Source organism: Hippoglossus hippoglossus, chromosome 14 (genome assembly GCF_009819705.1).
Source record: "Hippoglossus hippoglossus isolate fHipHip1 chromosome 14, fHipHip1.pri, whole genome shotgun sequence".
Lineage (NCBI taxonomy): Eukaryota > Metazoa > Chordata > Actinopteri > Pleuronectiformes > Pleuronectidae > Hippoglossus > Hippoglossus hippoglossus.
This window is the reverse complement of record NC_047164.1, coordinates 11,973,672-11,988,885: the sequence shown is the minus strand read 5'-3', so window position 1 is coordinate 11,988,885 and position 15,214 is coordinate 11,973,672. Positions and strand designations below refer to the sequence as shown.

The window sequence follows — 15,214 nt, the reverse complement described above, 5'->3', positions numbered from 1 at the left end:
ATCATTAGTCAGCTATATATATATATATATATATATATATATATATATATATATATATATCATTAGTCAGCTATATATATATATATATATATATATATATATATATATATATATATATATAATATTGTTATGTGGATATGATCTGTACGAGGATATGACATCTTGGTCATATCGCACAGCCAAACCATTTCCATTTGGCGTCTGAGTTTGTGTTCGAGCACAAAATTCAAGCAGTGTCAAGGCTCATTTCCTGAATATCTTATGCATGGTTGCTGTTCTTATTTTGGCTCTGTTTTTTTCCGCTACACTACCTTTCATTTATTTTTTTATTTTTCCTTCAAACTCTCCGGGTTAATCTGTCCCTGCTCCTGCTCCGTATATGATGGAGGAGCAGATGTGATATAAGGATTCCTCTATTCAGCATCATCCATCCAGTAACCCCCACATCCCTCTAATTCTCTCATCCCCCTCACCCTCAACCCATTTATGACACTCATCACAAACACACACACACACATACACACGGACAATATTTGCTGTTCCCCTCATCCCTGTCTCATCTCATCTTATCACAGCGAGGCTTTAAGAGAACGTTGGCACAGCAGTGGCCAGTAACATGTCACTCAGGATCCCAGCCAAGCCACAGGCACAACATAGACTCATATAACATCTCTAAACAAACCCATCAGCTTCCCCGGCTGCATTTTCTGCCTCTGCCTTCTTTTCCCTCCTACCTTTCTCTTTCCTGTTATCTCTTCTATCAAAGGTGGTCTGCTTTGAATGACAAGTATTCGCTGGATATCAGCAGATCTGCTGAGACTTTAGGGATTACGCTGTTCATTTTGCTAATCAAGCTGGAAAGGGATGAAGGCACTGCAAGCAGTTTAAGTTAAATGTTTCAGTTTGGCAAAGTGTAACACATTTGAAAGGTCTAATTTGACACAGATTGGTTAAAAAATGCCTAGTAAGTTGTTTCACATGTATATTCTAATTGTCTCAGGAGTTGGTATTTCTTGCTTTATTTTTCCACAGGCTGATTTACTTATCTGTTCAGAGATGCTACACAATGATGTCACAGGTTTCATCATTTTGCTTGGAATGGTGAAATGTCATTTATTTGCATTTCCATATATAGGAGGAAAAGACCTATGCAACTGCATGTCCTTGTCGACACTATTAATCCAAATGTATGAGAAATAATCTCTGAAATCAGCACATTTCATTCCAACAGCATGACCGAGCCATGTGTTTATGAGATAACAGGGTACTAATTATCAAATTCCTGATTACATGCAACTGATAATTTCCTCTTTACTTAGAAATAGAGCTGCATTATGTGGCACATAAAGAGACATCAAGGCTAGCGGCTAGCGTAGATGCTATATAGGGAAATATATCAAAACCACATCTCAGATAAGAAAAACATTTCGGTTGCAATATATTTGCCATGTGGATATGAACATATAACTTAAATTTAGTGCTGACAGAATATTTCATACAATGTGTAAATTATTTCTTGCTGCCATTTGCGATAGCCATACTCGCTGTATTGCAGGGCATCACGCTGCACTGTGATTGATTGGAAAAGGAATGATCCATATCTAAAAGTAAATCTTAGCCATCATCCATTACTACAATTATTACTATTTCTGGACTCTGCCCCATTTTCACTGTGTAGTTTCAGCATCAATTCCAGACGTGGCCCCGGCTCTGCCATCAAATGCCTATGGGGGTAGAAGGTGGCTCCAGGATTATGGTGTGTGAAGGTCATCTCTCCTTTAAGAGGCCAGACCAGCTGTATCGAGGAACTACTAGAGATATGGCCCCTTTTTGGTTGGAGGCTCACTTTTAATAAGGTCAGGATTAGGGTGACATGCGCATTATGACGAGGGCTTATGGGGTCAGTGCTTAGTCCTGGAGAGTGGGCAACCATTTACCAGCTCGGTGCAAGTGTGGTTAACTCTTTCTCATTATAAGCGTCATGCCTGGCGATTTTGGGTGTATATCTTCAGTGTGTGCAGCTAATGTCATGTGTGTGCACGTGTGTTTCGGTTGCCATGTGTGTGCATGTGGAGAAAAAAAGGCGTTGGAAGGTGGCCAGTGGTGCGTCAGCTGTTGTGATCTAATGTTTGCTATATGCCAATGTCTCCGTTCAGGATTTCTTTTTCCTTGTCCACTCTCTTCCTCGCTCCATCTCTGCTGCAGAGTAGCATGATAATGTTGTTCTGAGGGTGCTTCTCAGAGGATTAGCGCAGATTAGCATTAGCTGGTCCATTTGAACTGGATACGCTCACAGCAGCATTAGCATGTTGGCATACTAACCCGAGGTTGTAGCCACAGTAAGAATTTGCAAAGAGAGATAAGGAAGCAATGCCAGACAGAAATATTCTGTTTTCAAAAAGAGACAGTATAATACAGCTACTTGATTCACTTGCATGGATGTGTTTGCACACCTACCAAAAGCTTCAGTTATAATTACAGTGGTTTGAACTTTGTATTCCACATCATGTGTGTTTTTTGCAAAGACAGTCTATTACTCCTCTTGTTTGGTTATAAAATGGCAAGATGATATGATCGGTTACCAGAGCGCTGCAAGGGACAATAACCATTTTCTAAAAAACAATATTCTGACAAATTCTGCTCTGACAAAAAAAAACAAAGCTTTTATTAATGAAATGTCACACAATCCAAACAAATAAATGAGAGCTGCCAAAAGTCAGAACATACAGCCAAGGTTACAACTGCAATCCAATCCATCAAAACTAATCCTGCTGTGCTAAATTCACTCACCAGGTAGGCCACGGATTAACATTTAAAATGTTAAAATGCCACAATAGTGTGGCTCTGACTAATGGTGTAAAAGTTATGCAAGCATTAAACGGTAGTGACCCCACATCACAGATAAAAAATATTTTTTTAAACACACCAACAGCCAAAGTTGGCCTCACTCAAATCTCGCTAATAAGTCTTGCTGGTTCCTAACTACAAGAGAATTTTGATTCGCTTCATCCGGTGGAAGCTTCTGACTTGTGGGTGCAGGAGAGTGATGGAGTGAGTAATTGAGCGCACTGTGAGACAAACACTAATGAGCGAGATAAAGGAGGAATCGAGTTAACTGTTCCCCATTTTCGACGATAAGAGATGAGGAGAGACAGAGAGGAAGTGCAAAAGACCATTCTGCTTTCAGAAAGAATGCATCTGCTCTATGTCTGACTTGTCTACATGTTGTTGGTTTTTTTCTACAATGCACAAGGCTTGCTCTGCCCGACCGCGGCAAAGTGAGAGAAAGGCAAATAGCTTTAAGATAGGCGGTGAAATTACCCGTAATCGGAGACCATTTAAAAACATAATAACTTCTTTGTTTCCTCAGCGGGAGGTTCAGGACTGGGGAATCTATTTGATTAGAAGTGCAGATGAGTTAGCTATAAAACTACTGAGCCAAACCCTGGCCAGATTCATGAGGTTTGTGTGTGTGTGCAAGAATTAAATCTCACTGCCAAAAAAGAAATACCTATTATTCCGGGAGAAGCAGGATTAATAAAGTCAGGTGTCGGTTCAACTGGGGAGCAGGTGAAAATGGTCCCACATAAAGCAGCAGAAACCAGCAACAGGCCTGTAAAATCTGTAAAATATATATTAAAATCCAGGTGGAAACGTGTCACAGCATATTTAACAAAGATGTGTTTGCAGTAGCAAATTGTCATCGTTCCACTGAGGAGGACAGTGGAAGTAAGCTTAGGGGTGTGTGTCACTTAGGATGGGGGGAATAATGTTGTGAAGCATATAATGGATTTGCAATGTGGCAAACATAGACAGATGGTGAAGGGGGGGTGTGTGTCTGTGTGTTATGCGTTTGTGAGCTTGGACACACACACACACACACATACGCAGCACAGTGTGTGTGTGTGTGTGTGTGTGTGTGTGTGTGTGTGCGTGTGCGTGTGTGAAATCCCTAAGGCGCATTATGTATGCTGCCGCCCGCTCACCCAAGCCAAGGGTCTCAGTTCATTTGGTTTTTAACTGTTATAAATTGTCTCACTTGACTCCATCTTCCCTCCCTTAGACAACAGGCCCGGAGCAATGTTTACACAGAGAGCGGCTCCGCTCCAAACTTAGAACCAGTGAAGGATTTTGGAAAAGTCTGAAACAGGAATTGTAGAGGACACTGAGCCCGACGGAGGGGGAGACGTCACACAGTGTGACAGCAGGGCCACAACCAGAGAGAGACATCAAAAGGAAGGAAATAACAAAGGCAATATCCTGAGTGTATGTGTCATAAATATTTAAATTAAATATACGTGAATAATTGTCTTAACTCAAACAAGGAAGTATAACAAGTGTAATAAACCATACAAATTTGTTCTAGCATTGTTTTGTCTGTGTGTATCTATTAGCTCTTAACATATCCAAATGTTCTATGTGGACATAATGTGTGTGTGTGTGTTATAGGGATGTGTCTTCCTTATGGGAACAAAAATCAAGCCACCATATCGTAAATCATCAAATTTTAAGGCAAAGGCGTGTTTTAAGGGTAGGTTAAGATTAGGGTTAGCTAGGTTAAGATTAAGATTAGGTTTATGGTAAGGGTTAAGTAAGTAGCAACTATGGTTAAGGTCTGTTTGTTGTTTTTCTAAGACCTGGACGTTCCTCAATTTACAAGCATACTGGGATGAATGAAAGATAATGGTATGTTCTTAATACCATCTTCCTTTTTCTTTTTAATATTTTATGACTTTTCATTATCTTTTACTACTCTTGTTAAATTGAATGCTTCATGCTCTGTCAGAGATTGAGAATATAAACATTCATTAATTAATTCCTGACGTGTGTGATTAAAGGATCTTTTGGACGATAGATTTGAATATGTTTTAGTCATCGTAACACATTTCAATTATTCTGCTGTATATTGTGATGATTATCATTTGTACTTGCACCCTCTGTGTGCATGTGTGGGTGTGTGTGTGCGTGGGTTTGTGTGTGTGTGTGTGTGTGTGTGTGTGTGTGTGTGTGTGTGTGTGTGTGTGTGTGAATGTGTGTGAGGGTGAGTATGTGTGTGCGTGTCTGTTCACAGGTGTAAGGTTCACCGTGTGAAAACCTTTTCAGTTGGATGAAATTTCATACCTGTATTTCTCAAAGGTAATCAGTTAATTACAGCCTTTAAATATAATGTGTGTTCTCCCTAGTTTCACTCACTCTCTCTCACAAACACACAAACACACACACACAAACATACACTGATAGAAACCCAAACACACACACATTCACACAGCCATTCGAAAAGATTGCACAGTTCTCCTTTTGCTCCCATGTAAACACCTGCTGTTCTGTTCGTTACCCCTTGCCTGAGAAATAATGACTGAAATGAAATGCTGAATATTAACTGTTATTATGATTCACTGTGAAAGGAAAAGGAGTTCAATTTGAGTTTCAGACAACATCTGAATACTTTTACAACATTAGATGTGATAAGAAATGGTGCTAATGCAAAAGAGTGTCTAATAGTGTTCAAACAACAAATTAAGATGTGGGGGGGCACAAGCTGATGATTAGACAAGGGACTGTAAAGTGACTTCTAGCGATAGTGTGAATACAAACACACACAGGCACCCACACACACACACGCACACACAGAGAGAGTCAATTAACGCGAACATGTGTCTTCAGGGAATTATATTTCAATTAGCTTTAGATACTTCTAGGCTTCCTTTGAGACCACAAACTCTGAAACAAGTGCATAGCTGTGTTATTTGTGGATGCAGTAAATCCTGCTTTTCAATTAGTATCATGCCATAATTCCATTTCGTTACATAAGTACAAGTAAAGCAATTTAACACTGAATCAGTGTTTTGTGTGATATTGAAAAGCTGTATCATTACACTGAAGCGTAAACACAGAGAGCGGCTCGTGCAGATCCAGCAAACCGAGCTGCATTCTGAAGTCGATTTCAAACAAAATTATAGCAGTGAGAAATTAACAAGTATGAATATCTATTAGAAATGCGTAATAGCCATCAAGAGGAAATGAACACTGTCATTAAAAAGGGATATGAGTCATTTTGGGGGATTACTTCGTGGCATAGCAGCATTTGGAAACAGAATGAATAGTGACTGTAGGAACACCTGAGGGATTTACTGTGGATACGGCTTTAATGGACCTGGAGAGACCTAGAGAAGGGAAGAGATAGAGTAGAGGAAGAGAAGAGGACGAGAAGAAAAGCGTGAAATCTTCGGTCCTGAAAATAGCAGTTGTATCTTTCTGTCCCTTCACCATTCTTCAGTCCCTCTACATCAAGCCTTTTACAACATACTAGTGCAGTGTCTGTCTAAACCTGCCTGTTTGGAATGGGATACAATGGGCATTCCTTGGTCTGTGGTGACGCTGGTTGCAGCTTTATTTCCGAGAAAGTCACCTGCAGTGATTGAGCCGAGTCAAGTAAAGACGGGCTGCAGAACCCTGAAGCCTCTCCACCGCTGCTGCGCAAAGAGCTGTTCACCTGTTTGCTCAAAGTGTGGTGAGGCTCATCTCAGTACGCAGAACCCCCAACGTGACAACCAATTGCCGTTGTCCTAAAAGTGCTGTTGTCGTGATCAACGATGTCAATCAAACTGATTGACCGCTGCTGCTAGAGAGAACTGGTCGCCTCTTTATTCTAAGTTTATTAATATCGAATGTATCACGTGTCCAAATCTGAAGTTTAAGCCTACTGAAGGCCATAGTTCTTGAGATATTCCACATACAAACCAATTTCTGGAATTATTACACAGATTCACTGCTCTTCAACTCAACCTTAATGTGAATGAAATATGTCTGTGCAATTAGACAGAGACCGGTATCCTTCAATCTGAGTCATAACAACAGCAGCAGTTGGGTAAAAACTAAAAACACTGCCATAACTTCTAAGCTCATCCCATGTTTAGTCCATATTATCAGATCAAATACAGTCGGCAAAAACAAAAGAATCTGTCTGCTGTTTTCTCGCTGCTCTGTCTTTACACTGCCAGGTTTGGTGTGTGCACAAAGTCTGCGTGTGTATTTGCGTGGGGGTGCGCATGTTTTCAGTGTACACACTCAATATGGCTCAGTGCGTAAGAATGGCTCTGTACACAATGCAGGCCCTGCTTTGCTTTGGATGAATTCATTTCTGTCAAGAACAGACACTGAGTCCCCAAACAATATCGGTGTTGGGGCAGGAGAGCTGAGGGAGTAGTCAGAGTCACGGCTGTCCATATCTTTATCTCCGTCGAAGAAAGTGATTACTGTAACATGTGCTACCAAGTCTCCAGACTCTGGCCCTCAGGGACGTGTATGAAAAGGAGCTGTCAGATGAAAGGGCACATAACATAAAAAGAACATTATGTAGGCTAAGACTTGTTAAGAGAGGAGACGATACATGAACCTGTAGAGCCCACTTGTTCAATTCTGTGTGTGTGTTTCAGAGGGAGGGGGCAGAGGGAGACAAAAAAAATGATGTCATTATCTTGTGTGTCCTTTAATTTCTAATTTTCTTCAGTTTGGACCTTCTTTTACCTTTGTCTTGCCTCGAGTGAAAGATTACAGACGGCCTCTGTGTGGAGAGTTTTAATCCAAATAGGAGATTGTGTTTCCATCTCTTTATTCTGGAGTGTCTTTGAGATTAGTGACACATGGCTTGTCGAAGACTGCAGCTTCAGATTAGCCACTCGCTAATCCTTTGAAATTCAATGCTAATACAGACATCAAATAAGCATGCGCGCGTACACACACAGACCGATGCACCCGCGCACAACAATGCAATCGGTCCATGGCTTTTCCAATGTACTGTATGTGCTGCTGCTTTATTCGCATGGTATATTACTGTATATTTAAGCGTTTGAGTCTAAAGGAAGAAAAAGAAACCTAACATCCGGGATGTTTGCATTTCAAGATCAACAAGAAACACTGACTGAAGTTGTAATCACAATGATCCCCAGGTTTCTTGAGAATGATGATGTATCGTATTGAATCAGTGATTATGTTTAAATGGACAGCAATATTCTAAAATAACCTGACAAATTGATGAGTCTGAATAAGACTCTGCCATGTAAACAGTATTTTCTTACCTTAAACCGAATAAGGTTTTACTTAAAATAAGTAATAGTCAAATTGAGACATGTGGAACTTTTTGATCTTAGTCTCATTGTGTAGACATGTATACGTCCTAATCGCATTATAACGTCCTAGTGGAGTTTTCAGGGCTTTCTGCAACATGTACATACAGCGGTGACCAACTGCTTTACTAGCAACTTACACTCTCTTATCACACAAGTCTGACTAAATGCACATTAGTTCATGCTGCGACTTGTACACAGAAATAGCTGCATGTTAACATTGCAGAAAAGCCCCATCAGCTGATATGTAAGCTGAGGTTGCATACTTCTTGCACCTAGTGGGAGGTCTATTTAGAGTGCAAACCCTCTGCTGCTGCAGCTGAATCCACCTGTGGGCTTGTGATCTCACTGTTCTCCATGGGGGGGCTGCATTTGATCTCTCCCTTCTCTCACTTTGGGCTGGCTGTACGATGCACCGTGCCAAAGAGTTGTGACACACAGCCGGGATGACGGAAAAAAAAAAAAAACTTTATCCTACATCGATTCGGGGAAATGTTGATTTAGGGATTAGAAACATGGCTGACATATTGTGTATTTGTAACTAGGAGGTTGTTAGCTCACACCATCACCTTCATATGATTCTATTGGAAAATACCTTTGGCTAAAATGATAAATATTCAAATCAAGCTACCATCATCTTCTTCAATTTAAGCCTGACGACGTAACTGTGATTAACACAACCGCCCATGATAGTGTATCATTGCCATCACAAAGCTAATTACTCCTGAGTATCTGGGTGGATCAATCATATGATTTTACAGGTGCTTGACAAATTTGTTATTTTACTTATGTTGTTACTTATGTATTAAAAATGACATTTGCCTGCTAAAACCTTTGCCTTTCCGTACCTACTATAACTGAACGGCACAGTTAGATGATGATGTCTGATCTGGCTGGCATTGCAGTGTCATTCTTTGTGCTTGCATCCTTTTTCTGGAGGCTCAGAAAAGCCTATAGGAGATTTTCCACAAGCTGGTTTGGGAGCTCAGTGGTTGGCTCTCTGCACTCAGCAGGACATTTGCATACAGCTCAAAACTTGTCCGCTCTCTTGACGGTGACTTACTTGGTGAGTTTTTGCCACCCGTCAATCACACAGCCATCTGTTAATGGGGGTTTATTAAGCTTAATGATGACTGTGGCGTCCTTTCTCTTCCTGCCTTGTTTTATCCCAAAGCCTGAACACTCAAATCAACTTGTCATAGACGCACTGAGCTGAATGTGGCACCAATGCACTAGTTTATTCATATGATATGAAAGAACTTGAGCCGAACTGATATGGATTTTGGGGTAAACGCCAATAACGATATCAGCTGCTATATTTATAATTTTTGAAAGCTGACAATGATTCTTAAGCTGTCGTTATCAAACCCTTAAGATAAAGAAGTGTAATTAACCCATTAAGAGAAATTAGAATATGGTGTGGGGGCCACAGTCTAGATAATTATTGGGAAACACTGCAATATATAGAACTTTAATTTTGAAAATAAACGTAATTTGTTTTACTTGTAATGATAAATGCAAATCCTTTCTGCTCATTATCCTGTAAAATAACATTTTTCATATTGGCAAACATAAACGCTGATGATGCCATATGTCTGTAAAAGGCTCATATCAGCTGTTTTTTATCAGCCAGCTGAGAAATTGAACAAGTGGATGTTTCACTCCTGTTCTGCTCTGCCATGAGAGCGTGTGAGCTCCGAATCTGACCACATTCAACTCCAGCCTCCTCCTCCTTTCTGTTTTAACTTTCTTTAACACCTGGACTAACAAAAGACTGGCTTTGAAATCCCTCGGGAGAGAAGCAATGAATCCAAAGTGGAGGTGTGTGAGAGTGTGTGAGTGTGTGAGTGTGTGTGTGTGTGTGTGTGTGTGTGTGTGTGTGTGTGTGTGTGTGTGTGTGTGTGTGTGTGTGTGTGTTTGACTGTCTGTGTGATTCACATTGAGCCAGTGCTGCTCCACTGAGGATTCCCAGCATTGAAGCTTCATGGCATCGGTATAAGGTACAGAGCAGCTCACATGTTCTGGCCATCAAAGCACAGCCATGAAAATGAATACATCACAAACACAGAGAAGCGGGAGGGAAGAGTGCAAGTGAGCAAGAAAGAGAGAACATCTTGTTTCTCGGGTGTAATCAGTGGCTCTGCAAACACACACACACAAGGCCGCTTGTTATCAGAAGATTTCCCACGCTGCTGTGCTACAAAGCTCCACACCAGGATGGGAGGATGAAGCGAGGGAGGAATGGACGGAAGTACAGAGGGATGGAGGGTCAGCCTTCAGCAGCTTAGACTCACTGCGGGGATAAACACATCCCTCAGCGGGGGTTTGTATTTAGGCTAGCAAGATCAGAGTTCAGAACAGACAGACTAGCAGGCAGGCAGAGCGACAGGAAACAGACAGAACAGTGGAGATAAACAGACATACCAAACAGCAAACAACAACCAGTGTGCATATCACACGTTTTAGTTGTGAGGACGGCACATTCCTCCTCCACAGCCTCTCCTCCCACATTACGCTTGCATCAACTCCTCTATTCTGGAACATCTCACTCTCTCCTCTGTCGCTCTCCCGCTGCCTCTATCTCCCCTCACCTGCCGCTCAGCTACAAGCTCTTACGCAAGAGGAGCATTTGCATAACAGGCTGTTTTCTCTGGCTCCGGCATGGGCACATGAGACGCGGCGGATAATATGTTGACAACTCGACCTGTTGGTAAACAACAACCTCCATCACACCACTCCACGATCACACTATACCACCCATGCAGGGGCTGGTCGGTGACAGAGACGTGGATCTGGATCTCTGAGCCGACGTCGGGCCAGAGGGGCTGAAACAGCTGTCATTTACAGAGCGCCCCAACGGACATGGCTTCTGCAAGGCAGACTTCATTCAGGTGGAGGCTGACCTGCCTGCTGTGTGGAACCTATACAATAATAGGTCTTGCACCGAGAGATGACTGTTCAAATCAAGCAGCCTAGCATTATCCTCTTCAGGGTGAGGGAGAGGGTGGAAGAGGAGAGGAGAGAAAGAGATTGATGCGAGTGTGTGTGTGTGGCGGAGAGACACAAATGAAACGAGACGAGCACGCTGCTGTTCCCTTCGTACCTATGTCTGTGTTTAGTCCAAATCTACATCAGCAACACAAACGGGGCTCAGTTTGCAGGAGCACAGGCAAACGTGCACACACACACACACACACACACGCTCATGAGTGGAAAAGAATGGCTGCAGTGTGAGCTGTCAGATATACCAGATATCCTAAGAAACCTCATTACATACCAATTCATTAAGTCAAGAACGGCCTTAATCATGTCTGGTTATTAAGGACGGAGGGCTCTCATTCTCCCCCCCCCCCCCCCCCCCCCTCGCTCTCTGTCATGTGCACACACACACACATGCACTTCAAAGAGACAACAACAAATGATCAAGGGAATCAAGCACAAATGGATCTTTCATTTGGGATTTCTCATTTACTCGTGTGGAAAACAGCAGTTAAAGTCAAGATGATGCTAATTTAGTCTTTCATGCGTTTGTTATCCGGTGCCTTAAATACATCGGGGTGTGACGTGGTGGGGGGGGGTAAAGTGGACTTTATACCGCATGAACTGAAGCTCAGTGTGACGAATGTGGCCCCCGCTGTCAGACTGACAAGTTGTTTCAGGGTAAAACCATCACCCCGCCCGCCCGCCACTGTCAAACACAATGTGGGCGTCCAGAGACTCAGGATGTGCTCCCTCTTTAATTTCACACATAAAGTGGTAAAAATTAAAGAAAATTTATTTTTTTCATTTCCATGGATGTGTCAAGACTTGGATGCTGTGTTTGAGCTCATTAACTAATCACCACAAAAATACAACTAGGCTTATTTCATGCAAGTTTGTACCAGACAGTGGAGCTAGTCTGAAATCTAGAAATATTCCAAACAGCAAAAACAGTACAGTAGCTTATTTTTAAATATTAGTTACAATAATTCAAACTTGAATTCTCTTTTCATAACCGTCAAATGATTGTAGCCTAAGAATTCTCTTTCATATTGACCCATAGCCTTTAATCTGCTGTCACTTAGACATTTGTCTATTTAAGGCGTACATATATTAGAAATAAAAGCAAAGCAAAAACGTCAAAAAGATGGAATATAATGGCAGTGCTTTAGCATAGGTTCTTTCCATTTAATTTCTTTATATCACTGTCGTTTATTTATTGTACGTCTATGAAAGCACATAAGGAAGCTGAATTCAGAGTGACCTTGACCCCCAAAGTCACCTTTCTGGTCCACAGCCGGTGCTCTGACTCCCTGTTTATGGTACAATCCTCACAGAGTCTTGGAGTCAGAATAATATTCACATTGCCTTCAAATCGGTTTCCATCTTGTAACCTGGGCGGTTAGCAGAGGTACACAGTGGCAAATATTAGATATATGAGGCTTAAACTGAGAAGAGGACCGACTTTAATAATCTCAGCAGAGAATAAACTTTGGAGAATTTGAATTTGGAGTCCTGTCATTCAGATGAGACGGACACACGTGAATCCACAACTCATCTGAGGTGAACAACAACAGCAGCAACCTTCTTTTACAACACGATGCGGGCTCACAACACACCGGAGCTGCACTGAAGAAACAACAATACAGAACATTCTTGAATAGAAACCTGCGGGCGTGAGAGCTGCTAAAGTTACAGACACCAGCGGCAGCGAACTGTTCTGTGCGTAAAAACGCGTCCGGCGACTCTGACTCATTCGAGTGCTGCGAGTCAGAAACAAGCCGCGGAGCTGCTGGGCTCAGGGTGAAGGTGTGTCCTGCTCCCGGAGGGCGCGTTTTCTTTTTACTCATCGCTCACGCACAGCACCTGACAGCGGGGATGATGCGGGAGAGGGACGCACCACCGTGCACGGCCTCACGCAGGTCGTGTCCTGAAGGATCCCCCCCCACCCCCCAACCCTCCTCCTTCCATCCCCTGAACATTTGCATCCAAGCTCCCATCATTACACCGCGCACGTTTGCAGACGAACGCGCGTACGTACACAAGCACAGGGCACACATGGGCACGAGGATAGAGACACCCTGTGAGTGTGTGTGAGAGAGAGAGAGAGAGAGAGAGAGAGAGAGAGAGAGAGAGAGAGAGAGAGAGAGAGAGAGAGAGAGTGTGTGTGTGTGTGTGTGTGTGTGAGAGAGGGGGAGAGTGTGTGTGTGTAAGAGAGAGAGAGAGAGAGAGAGCTCCGCATGTTTCTTCCAGGACCCTCGTGTGACCGCGCGTTCTGCCCCTTGCTCCCCCTGCCCCTGCTGCTGGCCTGCACCATTGCGCGCGTATAAAAACACACACACACACACACACACACACACACACACACACACACACACACACACACACACACACACACACACACACACACACACACACACACACACACACACACACACACACACACACACATTACGCACGTAGCATACACAAAAACACACACACACACGCCACCCGCCCCGGACTCACCTTTAAGAAGAATCCCGTAAATAGTGTAGAGGGTGAAAATCAAATGACTCTTGAGATTCATCCTGTCTTCTGCTCCGCACCTCGCTCCTGCTCCTGCTCCTGCTCCTGCTCCTGCTCCGTTCCGCACTAAGCTCTCCTCCGCACCGTCTCTCCACGCTGGAGCTCGGACCGGGGAACCGGGACGGCTGTAGTCGGCTATCCAGGTGGAGTTGAGGCTGGGGCGGGCGGCGGGTTCTCTCTGCGGGTCCCTGGGTAGAGGAGGGTTTACACACACACACAGGCGACTTCTCGACCCCGGGGGACTGGTGTCGCCTTTTGGAAACGGAAAAGGCTCCTCTGGGTCCTGGCGCACCGGCGGAGAGGTGCTGAGTTACTGGGGCTGAGTTGACGGGACTGGGAACTACGAGGGTCGGGCTCGCGCACTGGGAAGAGTCGTGGTCCTCTGGTGACAGATGCTGCCTGACGCTGCTGAACCTGCCGCGCTCCTGCTCTGCTGTGGCGCACACTTCCACGGCGCAGGGAACACGAGTGGAGTGTTTGAGTCCCGCCCACCACAGCGGTGATGGACGCCAGGCGTGAACCAATCAGATCCGAGGCTGAGATAGGAGGGGGGAAAATGAGGATGAGGGTGCGGGGGGGGGGGGGGGGGGGGGGGTCACCATGTGAAATACACTGTAAAATTATTCATTTTAATGAAGTGGTTTGTTTACATGTCAGGAAAGCCTTCCCATGTGTTGACTGGAAATGTTAAGTGGTTTGGGGAAGATTGGATTACTCAGATACTCCTCAATGTTAAATCAAATAGTGTGAGATAGTTAAATCAATGTTAATCATATGGAGATAACTCTTTATACATGGATGCCAACATGTAAACAAAATATAAAATAAAACACAAAAATGTGTAAAATAACGTGGGGGGGAGAAACATTATTAACTAGTGCTGCATATTTAGTAACAGCATCATTACATCCCCCCAAAAAACTTTTAAAATGTTCTTCTAGATCAATTAAGTATCTTTCTCTCTCTCTCTTGCTCTCTTTCTCTCTCTTGCTCTCTTTCTCTCTCTGCTCTCCCGTCTTTTCCAGCCACCTCTCCTTTCTCCCTCATTTCTCTCCGCTCACCCCAACCGGTCGATGCAGATGGACGCCCAAATTGAATCTGGTTCTAGAGTCTTCTTACTTTTAAATGGAAGGTTTTATTCTCTCCAAAGTCGCCAATGCTTCCTGTTGGGTTTCCCTATAATACTGTAAGGTCATGACCTTATATGTGGTAATGTATGTGGTGATTTGGCACTGTACAAATAGGATTGAATTGAATTGAAAATACCGGTCCTTAAAACTCAAAGCAACATAGCTAAATGACAGAGTTTAAATATTAAAATGTAAATTTTTTCCAGCAACACAAGGTGCGGAAAAGATGTGGGAGAGCTCATGTGGACGCCTGCTGTCACTTCTTTGAGTCAGCCACTGCAAAACCTGGGAAATGCTTCAGCTATTTGAGTATGATTCTGGATTTCAGTGTTTGAGAGGCTTTACTTCTAGGATGCTGCTTTGACTCGAATCGTCTTATTGTCCTCCAGGATCAGCGTCCAACCCGAGAGA

The 15,214-nt window shown here is 43.2% G+C and overlaps 1 protein-coding gene across 5 annotated transcripts in view; it reads right to left on the bottom strand.

Moving 5' to 3' along the window:
- cadm2a (cell adhesion molecule 2a) overlaps positions 1-14,672 on the bottom strand; it is a 203,677-nt gene extending 189,005 nt beyond the window's left edge. For 2 of the 5 annotated variants that reach the window (XM_034606410.1, XM_034606411.1), the window contains exon 1: positions 13,614-14,140. In XM_034606410.1, the coding sequence (XP_034462301.1) occupies positions 13,614-13,674 (61 nt within the window). In that variant the 5' untranslated portion in view covers positions 13,675-14,140. The other 3 variants (XM_034606413.1, XM_034606414.1, XM_034606412.1) reach the window with 3 other exon arrangements.
- Positions 14,673-15,214: the final 542 nt, after the last annotated feature.